The sequence below is a fragment of the Pygoscelis adeliae genome, unplaced genomic scaffold (genome assembly GCF_000699105.1).
Source record: "Pygoscelis adeliae isolate BGI_AS28 unplaced genomic scaffold, ASM69910v1 Scaffold14, whole genome shotgun sequence".
NCBI lineage: Eukaryota > Metazoa > Chordata > Aves > Sphenisciformes > Spheniscidae > Pygoscelis > Pygoscelis adeliae.
The window spans coordinates 10814630-10834949 of NW_008825109.1; the positions used below are offsets into that span (position 1 = coordinate 10814630).

The 20320-nt window shown below is 39.3% G+C and overlaps 1 protein-coding gene across 1 annotated transcript in view; it reads right to left on the reverse strand.

Annotated features, from left to right (window-relative positions):
- ROBO2 (roundabout, axon guidance receptor, homolog 2 (Drosophila)) overlaps window positions 1-20320 on the reverse strand; it is a 623567-nt gene that overhangs the window by 333433 nt on the left and 269814 nt on the right. Inside the window, exons 3-5 of the mRNA XM_009327889.1 lie at window positions 15249-15319; window positions 13265-13385; window positions 3146-3284 (exon numbers count right to left, since the gene is read on the reverse strand). Coding sequence (XP_009326164.1) covers window positions 3146-3284; window positions 13265-13385; window positions 15249-15319 — 331 coding nt within the window. The remainder of the gene's footprint in view (window positions 1-3145; window positions 3285-13264; window positions 13386-15248; window positions 15320-20320) is intronic.

Sequence of the window (20320 nt, forward strand, 5' to 3'; positions counted from 1 at the left end):
TACAGAAACAAAATGCATACAAAAATTCAGTTTATCCCATTTTGCTATCACTGAACTAGACACTTTTGAAAGCTGAACAATAGACAAATTTAAAAATTTGCAATAATTGTTTAAACAGGCACCTACTATAATTGTTTTATAATCTAGGGATGAAGCCAAAAGGAAATTACTAAAAAAACAAAACCAGACAGATGTGCAAAGAAGGTCATTAGCTGTAAAAACAGGAAATTCATATTGAAAGCTATAAGACAAATAGCTGCACAGGTCTGCTCAGAAGAAGGATTTATGTATGTAGGAAGAATAGCAAAGGGAATTCCTTGAGCGTTTCATATTTCACTGTAGATGTTAAAGTGCTTAAAATACAGGAGCTCAGAAGGTCAAAGCTAATTTTGGTTTTACCTCAAAAAAGAAAAAAAAAATCTCCCATTTCATCAAGGAGGAAAAACTTAGAAATTATCTTCTTAATTTATAAAATTGCTATTACCAGTTTCTCATCTATCCATCCATTCATTCAGACTATAGCAAATTCAGACCATGGGCAAATTTCTTTGCTTGGATTAAAAAATCCAGGAAAAACAATAGCTTTTCTTTTAGATGTTCTAAGTTTATCCTCCTTGATTAAGCATCATGCAGCATGGTTTGGAAATTTTCACTTTTTGGACAGTGAAGACTCTGCTTACGTATCTTGCTATACAAATGATACATTTTAGAAAAGAAAACATACAGTCCTGATCATCAGAGGTATTTGCTTTTGAAGCGTAGATGTTGGACTCTACTAGATGACCACAATCCACGTGGCTCAGGCGGTGGTAACCCACTACATAGGCAGCGGTAGTGGTAGTCCTGTATCACCCAAGGTGGTCTCCAGCGTGGGATTATGCAACCTTGCCCCTTCCTCACCCACCCCTGTGATGTTCTGGGATGCAGACATAAATGAAGACATACCCCCACTTTCTATTTTAAGATGCCAAAACACAGTTAATGAAATGTTAAACAGCAGTGTAAAAACACTGTGAAACACTGTGAGTAGTTTCTGAGCCTGAAGTTGATTATGATCAGAATGTACCTGACGAACCTTCTCTTATTTAGTTAAAAGCCCAGTGAAAACTCTCCCTATGCTTCCTGTTTCATTTCTTCTTCCTTAGAAATACATTATAAATGAACAGAAAAAATGACCTCAGGGCACATATTACTATGTTTTTCCCAGTGACATATAAAAGAAAAAGAAGGAACATAGTCACTTAAAAAACCCTAATAAAAGTTCAACCTAATGAAAGGCAGTGTTGGTTCATCATCTATTACTTCTGCTTATGAGACCTAGAAGTAGACATGTTTTAAAACAACAGAAGCAGCACAATAGTAAGAATAAATCACAGAAGCACAATGTATTTAGTATGGACTACTTTACAATGCATAGTTAAATAGCAAGCAAAGAGAAAAACTCATCCTGCAATCCAAAAGTCTGCTCTTCAAAATAATATCTTATGTATTACGTGCATATACATCTATCAATATAATTAGCAAAAAAAAAGTCATTTTTTAATCTGTTTTAAATTGCAAGGAAATTAATTTTAAATTGTAAGTATTTCTATACATATACATAGGTATCTCTACATACAGAAATGTTTTTTCTAGATTATGTATCATTACATTAATATATTTAACTGAAGAATTGCATGCTCACATAAGACATCTTACAGAGTTGAGGATGTAGAAACTAAAACAGGTATTCTCCAATTTAAGTTTTGGGATTTTGTTAAAGATTTAAAAATTGAGAAACAAAAGATATTAACCCAAGGCGCAAACATGACTAAGTGCTGTGTGACTCTGAGGAATTTTGCCATCGTTTTTCGTGAAAGTGTATGTGACAGCAAGCGCCATATTTAGCAAGTGGTTGAAGACTGCCAGATAACAGTCTTACAACATATTTCACCTTGTTGGGGTGAAGACGTAAGACATGCTGTGATAAAGAAAGCAGACAGCAATGTCTAAGTTATGTTTTAGTTAGGCCCAGTCTAGTAGTCTGCTCACAGTGCACTTAGTATATGCTGACACAAACTAGCCACAAACACCATTGCAGCTGTTCTTTTTTTAAGATCATGATTGGAGGAACAGAAATAACACTGGCAGCCAGCCTACATAATTCCAGTGTTTAAAGCACTTGTTTGAAGAACAGAAGATCTAGATTTTTTTTCCTTTCTTCAAATTCCATCAGCAACATCCCAGGAAAAACCAACACTGATGGAAAAGAACAATCAGCTGTGGTGCGGACAAAAGAGGCACTATTCATGTCTCATGTTGAATTTAAAAGCACTGTGCAAAAATTAATCAGGATTCACAGGCCAGAAGGATTGGCTGGGTTATGGAGACCTGGGTTCTCATTCCTGTTCCCAGACCTATTTCTGTGTTAAGATTTTTTAACCTAATAATGATTCAGCATCGAAACTAGAAAGAGTTCCAGAAAGTGAGGACCAAACTCTGTTCTGTTAGCTGAAAGGAGCCGAGCTAATTTAATGTCCTTTCATAAGACAGATTCTCATCCCCTGATCGTTCTGGAATTTTCTCCGCGTTTGTTCCAGAGTCAATGAATCCTTCTTGAACACAAGCGGCCTGTTCCAAATTCCAACTTTGTTTTCCACTTCTGCTAGTTTGTTCTTTTGTTTCCTCAAGAGGAAGGTTTCTCTCCAAGACTTAACAGACATTAGCCAAGGAGCCAGCAAAGCCCACCACAGCGCTCTGCTTCTAATTCATGCTGCTAGTGCAACAGAGCGGCTCTGCGACTCTCCAGCCAGGTTTTCTCCCTTTTGGTATCAGGACACTATTATGAAGGCTACTATCACTAGCACATTCCTAAAATATCTTTACTTTTCTCCAGCAAATGCAGTGAATACCCGTGTGCTCACCAATACCTACACATCACTCTTCTTCCTTCCGCAGGAATCCATTACCTTGGACAATTCAACCCAGAACGGGCTTCCCTGCTCAACTGGCTCTGGAACAGGTTTTGTAGTGCCAAAGACCAGCAATTCGGGAAATAAATCTTGCCCATAATGTCAAATAACAAACAATAAGTAGTAGGGAGTGATTCCAGCATTAGTCAACAACTGAAATCTGAAGGTGTGGGGAACATGAATGTTGCTCTCACCTTCCTCTCGGTAAGTCTGCATCATCTTTCTTCCACCGGACTGTGGGTGTGGGATCCCCCTGCACCTGGCACCGGAAATCCACGGCCTCCTCCTCCAGCACCACTTGGTTAATCGGTCGCCTGAGAAACGTGGGCCGTTCTTGAAAGAGACATTAAAATTCCTTAGTGAGTCAGAGGGTTGAAATGAACACTTTTGACTTTTCAGCATCGTTTTGTTTACCGATTCACAGAACAAAGAAAGGAGGCTGAGCTCCACAAATTCAGACAAGTGGAACTGATGATGTGCATAAAGAGCCCGGAAGACGACTGCCAGGCTGGAGTGGCGGTGGCTGTCGCATCCGGCCCTCACGCGAGAGCCGAGTGCCACCAGAAGGACGCCTGTGCTAGCACTGACTGCCCACCTGCCACGCCAGCGGAGAAGGCTCCAAGACCGTGCCCTTCCGTGTGAACATTTTGGCTCTGCACGGCTGCATACACAGAGCGTGATCTAAAAGCTCCTGCCCGCTCCAGTGATATAGGAGCTGCCACTGGAGATAGCCTGCCTTTGGCAATAATCAATATCTTGATGCTTCGGAGGAAAATGTAAACTCCGCGTTATGCATCTCAGGCAATTGTGTACTATTGTACAGAGGTCAGAGCTTCCCTGATCCCCATCACTAACTTCACCATGGAAAACTAAATTAAGGTCTGAATAATAAGTTCTGTTTACCCTTGTTATGTTAGCCTGCACGGCTACAAATATTATTAATCATCATAATGTTGTACAGGCCTGCTTAAAATCCAGATGCAGAGCCACAATCTGATCTCAGTTATACTGGTACAAACTCAAAGTACCGGTAATTTCATTTGAAAGGATGTCGCTGGGGTTAGTTTCCAAGTTGCCTTTGGACTGCATAAATTTTGGTCTGTCCTCTCCTAGCCGTATCACACTTTTATTGTCATAAGTTATTTATGCTAGAGTCAAACCATTATAAGACTGGCTTTATACAAAGCAGTATTTCCACTCAAGACAGGGATTTATTATAAAGACATTTAAAACTGGTTACACACTACGTTTCGCATTTCATTCTCAGCACGTTGAAGGGTATGATGTCACTTAAAAAATTATTCAAAATTCACACAGATGTAAGCAATACCAGATTCTGACTCAGGCAGTTTGTCTTGATAACTACAGAGCTGAGTTTATGGGTTGGCTATCCATGTTTCTATATCCAAATTAAAAAAAAAAACAACATTAAAAGAACATTAATAAGGTTGCAAAATCAGGCACGCAGCACCTCAGTGCCAGAAGTGCCAGAACTAAGGCTGTCTGCATGCCCTTTAATCACTCCCTTTCTGTTTATGCCTTATGGGACCGGTTGCAATTATATGATCACATACTATTTTTTCCCCAAACATCTCCAGATTGTTGGTATTCATTTAATGAGCAGGTGTTTAATATTTTGCTTTAGTTGTACAATTTAGTGGGTGGCCTCCTGTCATACTACTCAAACTTCACTTCAAAGATGGAATTATTAATTTCCTCATGACCTCCATTATACCTATCTTAATGCTTCATAAACAATTCACTTATTTTCATAGCTCCTCTGTGAAATGCGATGGGGATCTAAGAAAGCAAGGTAAAAAATATCTGCTAAATTTCAATGCTTAACCTGAGACAAAAAACTGCCAAGGTTTTTTTTTTAATTTAGCATTTATTTTCTGTGTTCAAAGCTCAGCTTCCATTGAATTCAGTTGCAGCCGACAAAATGTTCACCACTTTTGCAAATCAGAATATTAAGTCAGAAAACAAGGAACACAAAACCACCTGTTAATAATTATGTAAATGAGTGACAGCATCACATAGGAATTCCGTGATACTAGCAAGGGGACCCACTGGCAGGGAAAAACATATTTTGTCAGTAGAAGAATAGACACGCTCAAGAAACTATAGCACTTTTCCAGATGCTACAGATACAAACATGTCTAACGGGGAGATGTTCTTCGCCCCATTTCTCCCAAGCCATTGCTTCTGTCCCATTCCCAGTCCTGACCAGGACCTGCAGGTTCCAGCAGCGTTTGGGCAAGTAAATTCAGTTCTAGTCTCTAGACACATTGAAGTCTGTGTCTTTATTACCTGTCTCAAGCCTAAAAAAAAGCCATATATAACTTGCCCTACAGCTCCTTGTCCTGAGTGTGCTTCATCAGGTTTTTCCTTCCCTGTGCATGTAGTCTCCTGACCCTTCCCCACCTCCAGCTAGGTTTGCACCCTCACCTGTCCAGGTGTCCTGGCCAGCCTGTGACAGTGCCTCAAGTCCCTCTCCATTCCAGTCATTGGCTGTGCCAGCTCTTTCCAGCTGCAGACTGCTTCCTTAGCCGATTTGTCTCCTCCTAGCCCAGAATATTGCTGTTCACAGCTGGAACCCAGCAAGTGTCCAAGTCCAGTCTCCCTTCCAACTACCCATGCCTCTCACTTCTTCGTACCTCACTGCAAACTGACTCTTCTCCACTATGTGTTTGAACTACGCTTGAACTGGAGCTTCTTTTCTCTGTGCCACCCAGATACAGCCCATCCACAATATTAGCACAAGAAAAATGGATTAAAGTAACCAAGTATCATCCCAGGAGAGTGACAGCAGCACTAAACTGCAGTTGCAGGAAAATGCTGTTCAGACCTGCATTCTACCTCGTGTCTCTGGTGTATGAATTGATGATTTACTTCTTTTTAGAGAGGTGCATAATTGGCTAAATTTGGTAAAAGTTATTTGGACAAGCAAAAAATTACATCTCTGGCATAGCGTAGTTATTTCCCATCAAATTTTATGTCCCTGTTATCCAATATGAGGGACTTGCATTTCTCAGGACAAAAGCTTCCTCCGTTCCTCTCCTTCACACTCTTCCCCATTTCCCTCCCATTACCCCTTTCACCTCCAAACTGCAGGAACTTCAACATTCCTAGAGAAGAACGAATTATTTTGGCAATTTAAAAAAAAAAAAAAAAATCAGTTGAAGCAGACATCAGGCGTGGAAAATTTTGGATAAAGCCTTTTGGTTCGGCGAACTTATTAAAACTGGACAAAGTAACAAAAGCATTAGTTGTTAACCTCAGTGCTAAGCAATGCACTTGGTCCGTCTACAATTCTGTGGGTCTAGAAGGGACTATCTTAATGAAACCTTCTGTAAGTTGCAACAGTGTCTTATTCACAACTTCTCTCCTAAGAAGAGCTCAGTCCAGCCCCTACTCTGAGCTCATACACAATACCGTCTATATTTTGTTATTTGTTTTTCAAAAGATGATCCTAAACCAAGAAATTTAGATCCAGATCAGCATCCTCATATGTGATTTAGAGACCCTTGAATTTAAATAATTCCTGCATGTGCCTATATGCTAGCTTGGTCTGCATACAAAAATTATTTTAGACCATGTTTATAAAAGCTGCCTGTAAACAGCTAAGAAACTAACGTATGCATATTTATAAAATTGCTACCTGTGACTGTAAATGCTTCTTATACAGGAGATGAAAAAATAAATTCCTATCACATTTTGAGAAGAACCCAGCTGACAAGACAGTAAATGGCCAAAAGGTCATTAGGTATATCACTTGATTCCACATCAAGGCAATTTAGGAGTATATACATACATGTTTGTTTCAGATCAGCTTCTCAGAACTGTGCATTTTCCAAAACAGTTTAGAACTTGCTAGAAAATAAATATCTATGTAAGTACAGATCCCAGTTAGCAAGGACATGCAAATACCAATAACCGCTATTTCCATTTTTCCATCATCTCTGCATTTTGCACAGTGTGAATCAGGAAAGAATAAGTCGTTGCTCATGTTGTTTCCTGTATTTGTATCACTCAGACAACCCCTTGAATATGTCCAATAGCTAATTATACAGCTATAAAGTGATCAGAGTGAACGCCATTGCCAATGCAATTAACATTCTTTATGTGAGATTAACTGGATTCGAGTCACCTGCATAACTTGCTTACAATGTTAATCTCTCAGGAGACAGAGAGCTGCTTGCCTGAGCATGCTAAATAAAGAAGGTTTCTTCACGCAGGCAGGTCAAATTTAGTTTCAGAGCTAAACTTGAGAAAAAAATCTTTTTTTTTTTTTTTAATGGTTTGCCCATAAGCAAAGCTTTGTGGTATAATTAAACATTGTTACTCTGTCAACAGCATTCAGAACACAATATATTTGAGAAACAACAAGAAAGGGCAATAAATTAAAATCATAGACATATATAAAAATTTTAATATAGCTATTTTATAAGCTTCACTGAGTAAATAAAGTACCCACTTCCCATACTTTCTCTGATGAATATTAAAAATCTTTGACGAGAACTATAAAATAGGTCACGGTTATATGTCATGTCAACCAGTTGTGTTATTACTAGGGTGACCTTTACAACTTCAGAAGAAACTTTGCTTGCAGTTATAGAAGGGGATTGTTAATGCAATCTGGACACACACCTACAATCTGTTGCAGCGCTTGAGATATGCACTGCAAGAAAACCTACAGAATCCTAACCAGAAACATAGGAAAATCCTTTCCTTGCTTTGGGTGCTGACGCAAGTCAACCCCAGAACTCAATTTTTCCTCTATTTAACAACTGGTCTGAGTATCACAGTCTATTAGAGAGACTCCAATGACCTTCAGATGTATTATTGCCCTTTCTCTGTTCCTCAAAAAGTTAGACAGCCATATGTAGAACCTCAATCGAATTAAAATGATCCTAACAACCTTAATATATTTTCTCTGCTGAGGCAACTGCTAGAGTGAAGGATTTGATGGTCCCCATAATGTAGAGGCTCAATCTGATTTAGAACTGTTTTCTCGGTCTTTGCTGGAGAGAAGGCATCATTTTTAAAAAATGTTTTCGTGTTCTAGAAAGAAGTATTAAAACACAAATTAAAAGGCTTTGGGGAGGGATTTAATAGCAAATAGTTTAAAAATAAAGCTTTTTTCACTTTAGCGTTCTGATATAAAGGAAAAAAAAGAAACATGAGATGGTTGGAAGTAAGTTTCACTTCAGAATGCTGTCAATAGTGTAGATATTTCATTAACTGCAGCATGATCTGGATAAAGTAAAGCTCTCTGCCAAAAATGAAGATGTGGAAGAAGACAGGATATTAGGATCACACTAAATTTACCTATGTTGGCCAAATAAATGAAAATACAATTGCAAAAGCAGATGGCTTTATATTTAAAGACATTCTTCTACTGCCTCTTTTTAGGCACGTTTCCATTTTTCATTTGAGAAATAAGCACTTGCGTAGACATTGCAAACTTCTACATTCTAAGCAGTACCCAAGATGCAACAAGCTTGCACAGTAAAGGCATGGAGCACTGTTAAGGGACACATGCAAATAAAGTAGAATTATTTTTTTCAATCGTTAGTGTTTTTCTCCTTTTATATACATCTACAACCGTATTAATTTCAGTTTTTACTGAGCATTACGTACGGACTTTGGAGACCAAATCAGATCCTTTTTCACAGCAGTGTCATTATCCTATTACAACTTGTCAGTATCTGTGGATAACAAATATTGCAAAGCCAAACTGGCTCTTTGCAAACTGCCACAAGTACGCTGCAAGTGCGAAATACAAGGATTTGAAGAAAAACAGGAGGAGCTTTGCTCTGAAGGACAAAATACACGCTGCCAATTTCTCTGTCTTGAACTGTGAATGTATACCCGATTTTGGCAGGTTTTCCATGTGGCTGGGAAAGCTTCTGGGACTAATTTCCAGGATATGATGGGACAATACTCTGCTAAGGCCTTCCAGATAGTCAGAGCTCAGGAAAGTAAAATGGGGCACAATGTCTTCATTAAGGGGGTTTGGGACTTTTTTCCTCTAACATCATGTCATCATAGTATACTCTTTCTGGAACTGTAGTATCTCTTTCAGCCTGACAATGTCTAGAGAACATCAAACGCAAATACTTCTTCAAGCATCAGACAAAAATACCTCTTCATCCCACTGGACCTTATTAGCTGAAAAAAGGTTCAGGTACCAAAGCTAAAATCAAAGATTAACCCAAAACAATCTTTAATATGTCTGAACTGACATATCTTTTAAGACATTTTTGTACTCTTCTTAGTTATGCTTTATATTCTTCTGAGGCTCTTCTAAATATATCTTTTTCCACTGCTTGATGCCAGCCTCTTGAAGTTGATATATTAAGGCTTTCATTGATTTCAGTGAGCTTCAGAATCAATATACAAGATATACCTTTGTACATTCTCTTCAAACATACCATTTTAAGTCCAAAGGAACAAAAAGGAGTCTGAAATAGTTAAACCAATTGAAAACTTATCTGAGAACAGTGTAGTAGTATGACAAAATGATAAAAGGTTAACTTAAACAGTAATTCTTACTTTATTTAATTTCTGGCTCCATATTATGTATTTACAAACCAAGCTTTCTTACAAATTGGAATGAAACTGTTTCTGTTTTGCATCTTGCTTTAAGTCTGTTCAGCCAAAGGCTATGAGCCCAAACGCAAGCAAAGCAGCCTAATTTGTATCACTTACACTTCTGAATTTGGCCTTTAGAATAGTGCGTCCGTAATAATAAAGTAACATGCTGCCTCTTTTTGTGAACGTTAGGACTGATGGATTAGTTATTAACTTTCTTTAAAGGCCAACTTAGACTCTGTGACAGACCCTGCCTTCTTGCTTTACTCCAAGATTACACCTTGGAGGCTCATAAAGGCAAAAACTAGCAGTAGTGCTTGAAAGAGAAGACTAACAAAATGTAATGCATCATTGTCACTATTCAAAACACAGGAACAATTTTGGGAAGCACTGCTTATACAATCAGTTTGCTTTATGATATTTTACTGTGAAAGTTTGGCAATTTTCTGCTAGTAGAAGAATCATGACTTGGGAACAAAAGAAATGCAATCTGCACCGACACTAACAGTATGCTGTTAGCAGTGCCTAAATGTTGAAAACTAGGTTTCCTATGCAGGCAGGGTTGAAAAAAAGAAAAATTACTTGTTTTGTGAAAGTTCTACATGTATTATCCACAACTCTCTCTCAGCAAAGGTTACTGAATGGGTAACCAGCCAAGTGCATACATTCTGCATATGGGAAACTTTCATTTTCTCCTCCTACTTCTTTCCAAGGTTCTCATTGCCCATTTTTTAAAATTTTTTTTAAACTCGGGAAAAGTGTAATCTTTTCAGCTAGGCTTCCATGCTGTTCCCCTCGGGCCACCAGTTACCACCACACTGACTCAGTTTTTCCAGAGGCAATGCCTCAAGCTAAATTTACTGTACAGGGAGCCAGAGATCTGTCACGAGTCACATGCAGAAATTAACTTCAGGTATTACAGAAAAACTTGCAAAGCCAAAAGTAACAAGTGGCTGATTCCTGGAAAGGTTTGAGAACTAGTATGAAACAGTTCCTTTTCCTACAGAGTAGTGTGTTTACTGTGAGGCTCCCTTCACACTATGGAAAGGGTTTGTTATTTGGAAAAGGAATAGAGACATTAATAATCAGCTAATTAATACACATTCCTCTCCAGAATCAGCACCAGCTGTCAGCTTGCCAGCCACTTTATTAAATTCTCTAAGTCTCTTAGCTAAGATATCTTCTTTTTAATTATAAAGCCCATTTTCAAATATGTTCAAAACAGTTAAAGTTGGGCACATAAATAATATATAAGTATTATGGTATTTTTAGCACATTTTTCGCAACATTTGCACTATTCCCATGTTCTTCAAACCTGTGAGTCGTATTAGAGGAAGGCTGTGGACTTAACAGATGACCCATGGTTTTGCCTGTGTTCAGTAAAGTCATTCTGAACATGCACAGCCAATCTGACGTTTCCCAGAGTTGCTGGATTTATTGGATTTATTGTGTGTGCTTAGACTGATTGGACTGTCCAGTAGATACATTGCTTCCTGGAAACATCGTGGATAATGCTCTCCAGTGCACTGTGCACGCACCCACCCACACACGAGCTGCTGCCTGGAGTCAAAGAACGGAATACAACTGCTCTGCCAGTAGAAGGCAGAGCCAAGCCACCTTCTTTTGTACGGAGCAGACCAGGACAAACCTGGACACGTCTATACAGTGAGCCCAATACACCAACACAGAGCTTCAGGGCCAGGTGGCAGCCAGGAAATGGGCACAGGATAGTCGAATCATCTTGTCAAACAGCAGATCATGACCTGAGCGCCTGCTTCCTGCATGCTATTCTTGTACAGCCAAAAGGAAGATAGGAAGGGAATACCTAGATAGAAGGGGAATTTTAGGTAGGAAGATACCCAGAGGGGAAAGGAATTTTAAATACAATTTTCTTTTGGTCGTCTAACACAGTTATGAAGAATTAAAATATCTAATTTCATTTATTGCTGATTTTGTTCAGTATTCACAAAATAGGCTTAAATTGTGTTTTACGAGTTGATTGCTACGATTAAATCCTGTAAAAAAATTCAGAATATTGTAATTGGCTATATAATATTTTACATATCAAGACAAACCTAATACTTTTCGTAACTCTGCAGGATATGAAATTACATGCATATTTCAGTTTTTGTTCCTACAGTTCAATGCTTTTTAACCAATTATTTTCTTATGGATTTCTTAAGGCTTTGTAGTTTAGGACTGCAATCTGCTTGCTATCCACAGGGAGTATTACCAGAGATTATCAGTACTTAAACTGATGAAGAAGATATGTCATGCCTCTTTCACATCTGTATAAAGGCACAACTTCAACAGATTGGCTGCAAAGGACATAATAATTTGATAGAGATCCTTCCTGTGTTTTTTTGCAAGGTATACTAGTTCTATCTTTAAAAGTCATGTGCTTCCATGAATCCACAACAAACTAAGCAGAGTGGAAGCCTTTACAGCCTTGTAATGCTGGAAAGCAGCAAATCCTCAGTCACTCACAGATCTTGTCTAGCATAAACTTTTTTATGCCTTTGTGAATCCCATAATATGTTTTTTTTTGAAGTGGACAACCAAATGTTGAATTGCACATACACGCAAACACAGATGGCAATATGTGTGACTGGGTTTTCCAGTGCACCATATTAGACAGAAGGTGAAAAAATTAGGAGCACCTGCTTCGGAAAGGACCTCAGGATTTCTATGAAAAGTCTTACTGGAATTACAAGCAGTCTTGTTTGGAATTTTGGTATTGTATCAAGGATATCAAAGAGGTGTAGCAGGAGGGAACATTAACATTATTTCTCTTTCTCTTTTGTATGCATGTATGTGTTTTCTTTAGCAGTGACGGGTTTTTTCCTTATTGATTTTCTTTTGCTTGCTCTAGACCTCTTGACTAATTCCTACAAAACCACATCTAATGGTAAATAGAAATGTCATGACTGCAGGACGTACCACAGCAGGATTTTGCTGCTTTGCTTCTTATCCAATTGTTAGCAGTATGGATCCAGCTCTAGGTTCAGTATTACTCTATTCTTGCTCTAGACCCTAACCAAAGGGCAAATGTTCTTAACAACTTCTTGCCTTGACCATCAGGTCTGGAAGCTCTTTCACACAGGAAACCTATTCATTTTTGATTCATTCAGCAACACCAAAAACCTAGATGATGCCCTGGCTCACAGGATGAAAAGCTGTTTTATGCCCTTTAAAAAACAAATGGCAAAAGTATCTCTATGTATTCAAAAAGTTGATCTCGGGATTTTACCCAACGACTTTTTACTGATCAATTGAGCTCTTTTGTGCTCTCCTACAAAGGTTTGATTTCACAGCCCCACAGAAATAAGGAATTATTTAAATAGGCAATGCTGGTCCAAATCTCTGTTAAGCAGGCATTGTCAACTGTATTAGAAGTACCTTAATTACATTTGGCAGTTTTGTGAGGGAGAGCATTATGCCCTGCGTTACCGTCTCTGAGTGTATGCGTATCACTAAGGACCTCCAATTAGATTGAAACTATGCGCTTAGAAGGAAAATGTTGAGCCATCACAGCTTCATAATTATAAACTGCAGCCTTTGAAACCTGGTCTTCTTCAGAAACTGTGAAATGCAGCTTAAGCAGTACTATTGTGTTTTGTTAACCTTGTTTCATCTCATATTTTGATGAGTCACCCAGGTTAATTCAGTCTATGGCATTTGTAGTGAAAAGGAAACAAAAGCTTGAGTCACTTTACCGAAGACAGTCAGCTCTGCCGGATCACTGTCTCGCTCCCCCACCATGTTGGTTCCAACACAAGTGTACATCCCGGCATCACTTTTTCTTGTATTGGAGATCATCAGCTTCCCACCACGTATCTGTTTCAAAACAAGGAATATATTTTTAATTTCAGATAAACAAAAGATATAAGAAAAAAGCTACCTTTTCAGGTAGCAAGTTCCACAACTAAGGCATTTAAAAGTTTTGTTTGTAAATATATTTACAGCTTTAAAATTATAATCCTATATATTTAAATATCTTTAAGCTGTTCTAGAACACATTTTATCCTACTGACTGATTTTAACTACATTTCATTTTTTTCTTTGGTTTTCATTAGATGCTTTACATTTCAAAGATTACATTTCTTGCTGCCTCTTTGGCAATGCAGAGTGCTTATATTTCTTGCATGATGACATGTAAAGCACTCTTGACATCTCTCGCAAGAAAAAGGCAATTTTACTTATTTTTATTTAGTTCATTTTATTTTACTGATGTCTGAACAGTTTCCCTGTTCACTGATTAAGACAGATTTTCTCTTTTCCTTGATGTAAACAGACTGAACCTAGCCCAAACTGAGAATTAACCCGACTCCCGTAAGACTTAACTTTTTCCTGGCTACAAAGGGTGCTTATAGAGTGAAAGAGCAGGCTAGTTGAAAGAAATAAAGTAACAAATTTGCAGCTTGTGAAGTCATATACAATGTCAAAAGTTAGACAATGGGGTGCTTCAGAATAAGCTATGAATATAGCCAAAGAAACTTGAGAGTCAGGGAAGGATAACCAATTCCCTGCCACTCTTCCTTCCTCTACTCTTGAGTAGACCCTAGCAGAGACAGCCTGGCCCGCAAATAGCAACTACTTAGATTGTTTAGCTTGAAATACTTCCTTAGGCATCCAAAGGAACAAACAAGCTTCCTGATAGTACTTCCATATTGAATAAGGTCAGCACTGAATGAGTTACATATCACTACATACGATGTAAAACTTTATTGAAGGAATATTAATAGTGAAAAGCTAAGCATTTAAATATTAGGAATGAAATATGTCCCCACACCCTTAATTTACCCCATTTGCTTGCACATACCATGATATAATTTCTAATCGCTTGATAAGTTAGGTATTTCTGCTGGATCCTTCTTCATTCAGTACATGGAATGAACTATCACAGAATTCAACCAGTGTTACTCATTTACTCAATAGATATTCCTATTCAGGAACAATCATTCTTTAGAGTATAACTTCAGCCTTCATTTAGAATACACATCCCAACTACTCCACTAAATACAACATTACCAATATCATCCTAAACTGTTGGTTTTTTCCCGCAGAGTATTTGTGTACCTCATAGATATGACTAATTTTATCTTCAAAACACCTCTCTGATATGAATGGAGATCCAAAACACCTCTCTGATATGAATGGATCTTCTGAGTGAAATGATTCTCATTTCACTGAACTGAGATCTCATTTCAGTGAGCTGAGGTCTAGAAAAGGTAAGGCCAAATCAGTCAAAGATATCCACTGAGGCTCCCATCCAACAGAGCACCTTACATGACCAAATCTACAGCTCTAATGGACCTCCGTTACCCTGGTTATACAAATCAAGCCTCAAGAAGTTCAAGTTGGAGACCCAAACCAGAAGGAATAAACAACCTTCCCCCCTCATTTGGGAAAGCTCAGAGAGGCAAGCTGCCAAGAGTAATAACAAGTCTCTACAGGAAAGGGTATAAAGCTGTAAAGTTCTGCTGCACTCAGCTGCGGAGCTTCAATGCAGGCCCTGTGTCTATAGACAACCACCTGAGTGTTTTGGCGGAAGTCATCCCGTAGCACTAATGCAATAAATGAGGGAAAGGAGAAAAAAATTACTAGAAGTGATGACATTGTAAGTGGGGGGAAAAAATATGTGCAGATACATATAATATTAAACCAACAAAAAAGTCTCAACCATTATTAGGTGAGGACTTCGCATCTCATCAGCTCTCCAGCTGCCACCACAACATCAGTAGGGTTTTGGCGGAAGTCATCCCGTAGCACTAATGCAATAAATGAGGGAAAGGAGAAAAAAATTACTAGAAGTGATGACATTGTAAGTGGGGGGAAAAAATATGTGCAGATACATATAATATTAAACCAACAAAAAAGTCTCAACCATTATTAGGTGAGGACTTCGCATCTCATATTTACTATAAAAGATCTCATAAAAGAAGTTGGTGAGGTGTGACCTTTTGTCCAATGGAGGCAGATTTCACATAGATGGATTTTTTTCCTTGTTTTTTCTCCAGATAAGAACACTGCTCTGCATTTAAATTAGAAAGACCTGTAGCATGCATTACTTTTTTTAACCTTGAGAGGGGCACTTCCCGTCTGTGCAAAAGTAGCTTTGCAGGTCTGATATTGAGTTCTTTTCATAACAGAAAACAACATGCTGAATATCTGGCTTGCCTGGATCTCCAACTTCAGCATAAGCTAGGTAAAGAAGTGACACAACTGATACCAAATTGCAGAGTTACACTTTGATTAAGGGTATTGTTATTATTAATATTATTATTGTTATCACCAAATACATGCCAAAGTGATCACCTGAAAGTGCTGAAGTGATCATCTGAAAGGTGTCAGAGAAATCAAGCTGATGGTAGTGTGCTTCCAGCATATTTCTTTCTTCCTTTTATTTTTTTAGTGTTAATATTTCTGCAACTTTGACCAGTGCTGTCTCATGACATTGAAAGGAAAGAGCATTTAAATTACCAAGCTGTTTGAGAACTAAATTAGGCAACATAGGCCAGCTTTTTATGTAAATCAAGCTTCTATAAAGAAGGATTAGGTCCAACTAGCTAGCTTCAGTGTGTTAAAATGATATCCACTTCATCATTATTCTTCCATGTGTGTCCTAGTCTCTAGGTTAATTGACATTCTTATAAACATAAAACTGAAAATAGCTCTAGACGAGCTACTGAAATAGAATTTAGGGCATTTCCCCTCCTTGAATTTCAGCTACGTATGGCTTTCATTACAGCTTTAAAACAGTTCTCGCCCTTAATGGAACCAGGGCCCTCTGAGAAATTAGAAAACACAGTATCCTAGTGAAGGGGCAAGTCAGGAAGAGTTCAGCAGAAATTGCTCAGTCTCATTTCATAAGCAGAGATAATTTACTGCTTTCAATGTTAATAAAATGTGTCCCATTTTAACATTTGGAACTGAATATTTTTCTGTTGTGTAATAAGCCAGAAGAAAATATGATTAATACATACAAGAACTGGTCTCTGAATGGGCTGAGGTGAGCAGGCGGTATATATGTGGCACTCAAAATGACATATGAGGTAACTGTTATTGTTCCCCATTTTGGGATATACAGGTAGATCCCAGAGGAAGGAGGGAATTAATTGGAAGTTAATTCCTTTTCTAACACAAAAAAGAGTGATTATTTAGGTCTTGCTCTTGAAGCATAAAATAGAAGTGACAGAACACAGTTGGCAACAAATGCAACGCTGGCAAGAACCCATATTCTTCCTAGGTGACACACCCAATTGATACATTTTTTCCAACGGATAACAAAAGACTCAACCCCAAAATATTTCTGATGATTAATAAAAAGGACTCGTACACTTTTGATTCACAATAATCAAATTGACAGAAATGGAATTTATAGAGCTTCAAGATCAAATGGAAGAAATAACTTATGTAATGCACAACACAGAAACAGTATGCTGAAGATCGTGGGCTGCTGACTATTTGGCATTACAACATTTTGCAAAGCCAAGAAAGCTAATACCACAGCAATTTCAGGGAAAGAACCAGAAAAAAAAAAGTCTTACAAAATCACCTATTTTAGGAAGCATCTTCATGTGTCTCTGGAATCACTATGATACACAGGATGAAAAAATACTTCTAGGCAATGCTATGCCTTCTTTCATATAACTGGCAAATGGATAAACATCAACTTCTTCCATTATTATTACACACAAAATAAATATTAATTTTTGTTGCCTTGATTCTTTGTACAATTACAGAACTTCTGGGAAAATCCATTAGTGGAAAATCCCCAGAAAATCAGCAGATCCCACAACATAATGACTTTATACTCCTCACTCCTAATTCCTGGCAGCAATATTAAGGAAAGCATTTTCCTTGAACATTTCACACTGCTATAGGAAGCTGACAAATACAGTTTCTTGGGGTGATACACAGCAAATTACATTAACTTTCTCTGAATCATCCCAGCAACGGTGTAAGGTTCCAATCAGCCTCAGAATATGAGGCTAAGAGGTGATTTGATTTTATCACATTCCTTTACCCAAGCCTTACTGCAAATCTGGCTTGAATGGAAGACAAAATTGATGCTACGGGGTTTACTTAATCCTGCTCTGTACCTCAGCACATATGCGAATCTTGAATAGATATATCTCACTATTTCCATCTAAAGCATTCTGTGTTTTGGAGAAAAACAAAAAATGGTTGTAGAAAAATGAAATAGGGAAAAAATAAAGCAGGGACAGAAAGACAAAGATAAGAGAAAAATGTGTGGAATATAAATTAAAGAGAGAAAACAACTCAGAGAGGAAGAGAGGGAACACTGTAAGTTTAGGGAGAATGAAAACAAAAAGCCAGGTAAAGGAAAGAAAGAATAAGAATAAAAGCACAGAGAAAAACAAGGTAAAGAGCAGACGGCACGGGCTGCCATTCCTGTGATTCAGTGCTTTTAATGCAATATAACAACGACAATACAAAGCACAGACATTAATCTGATCAGCATAGCCATCCCAGCACATCCAAACATCACCCCAAGAGAGAAGGAGCAGGGAAGAGGAAGGGCACGTGTGGGGGAGACCAGAGGGCGGGCTGGAGAGCTCAGCCGTCCTACTCCAGTGGCACAGAAAGCCACAGAAGAAAGAAGCATCAACTGGAAGTTCAGTTCACACTTATTAGCACAGTAAATGGAAAAGCTGCAACAGAGCTTAGTGCATTCACCATATCTAATAGCACAATCATCTGTGAAAACAGAAAAATGGTTGAGAGCTGCAAGAATATTCCTCAGCCAATTATCCACAATTGCTGGGTACTTCCAAATAACTACTAGTGAGCCTGAGCAGATCACCCTCCCCACACACTGGCAAGAGGCTTTTGTTCTCTCGAGAAACCAGCCCTTCTCAGGGCCTTCTTGGCAGGGCACAAATACTAACGTTTTAAAAATCCAACACAAGTGGCAAAACGTTGTCATCAGGCTCCTCCTCTTCATCCCGTGTTCTTATTTTGCTTTATATAAATAAGGTACGCAGCTCCCTTTGTGCTTGCCGTGGGTGTCACCCTACATTTAACACGGGATGCCAAAGAGAAAGATCGCTGACACCCCGCCCCGTGCGCCCACGCTGGGACCGCAGTGCAGCTGGTCTCCTCAGAGAGCAGGACCCCAGAGGCTGCTGCGCGGCCCCAGCGGCAGCGACGGCGATGCAGGGCAGAACCGCTCCCCTCTGCCAGCCCGACGGCAGCGCAAACGTCCTCACGTGTCGAGCGGCAAAGCCTCGGAAGGGCAAAACCTTCCGGATGGCTACTCCTCGCTGTCTGGAGAGGCACCGGGGGATCAGAGAGCTGGAAAGGACAGATAACCGTACACGCAGCCCACAATGGTGCTGTAGACAAAAGTTAATTAAAGTTTGATTGGTCTCTCTGTAGCTCGAACAAGCTGATGCTGCTCAAACGAGATAGATGTCTGCGAGCTGTCACGTCAGTCTTTAAGGCATGCAGTCAGTCTTTAAGGCATGCAAAGTCCTGTACGGCCATTTATAGGTACCCGCGAGTGCAGTCACGGAAAGGAAGCACATCCAGCAACGGCAGTGCTGAGATAAACACTCGCAGGCCATGCATCTGCCAGACTGAGGGAGAAAGAAGGAAAAAAGAAGTCCCCGCTACCAAGGCAACTGCTTACCAGCACCTGCCAGCTTAGGCCCAAATCCAGGCCTCGGTCAAACCGATGCTCATGAACTCAGGGTATTACATGGAAACCGAATTAATTTCCTTGACCGAGGCTCCAGCAATTTGCTTAAAGGAAGCGGAGATAAAGCCACAATGTTTACGGGGTAGGAGGGAAGGTGGTAGGGTCAAAATTATTCTAGGCTATATATCCATGCTTAATCCTGCTTTCCACTACAACAGCTTTCAGGCCTTTAGAAAGAAAACATTTTTATAGGAATTACATTTACATGATGATTACAAATAACCATCTGTTTGCTTCCACTTTTTCAATCTGGTCCAAGTCCCACGAGCCCCCCAGCCTGTGGTCAGAGCAGCTAAGCTGGAAGGAAGAAGTGGATGCCCGTCAGGAGGCTTTGGGATAATTGCATTCTTCTCCCACCAGCGCTCGGCTCTCCACCTCCTCCCCCCAGCGCGCAGGGCGAACATCTGAGATTACCGGGGATGGGAGGGAGAGAAAGACTATCGTTTTGCCTCTTTCAATGAATGATAATGTCTTAAAACACAACTACATCTGTTGTGCTGACTAGAGGGTATAAAGAGATATCGAGTAAATATTAATGTGCTTCTGTAACTTGGGTCCTGGTAGTTTATCTTCCCCCTCCTATTCTGTTTTGTGCTTATCTCAGGGTAGTATTATTCTCATATAAAGATTTTACACAGCCACATCGGTGGCAGATTGGTCACCTGCCACGTGCAGGTAGGTCTCCCCTGATCCAAGGCACTGCCCCACAGGCATTTTCCTCTCCACCACGGCTTTGGCTCTTCTCTCCTCCGATGCATACCGATATGCACAATCAACATGAATTATTATGTCAAATAACTGCCCAGATGTCATGCAGTGGACAGATGAAAGGTTTATTAAACTTTAGGTAGCGTACGGTGCAGGTGGGTATTTTAGAACTTGGCTAACGTGTGTGATCTACTGAAATGGTCCCTGAGCAAGCTGGCACTATCAGCTGCAACGGGGTGACAGAAAAAAAACAAGGGGTCACAGACAACCTTCCTCACAAAGAATAATAATACACTTCATTTGAAGATGCTGCTGCCCTACCTCTTTGTTTCAGCAA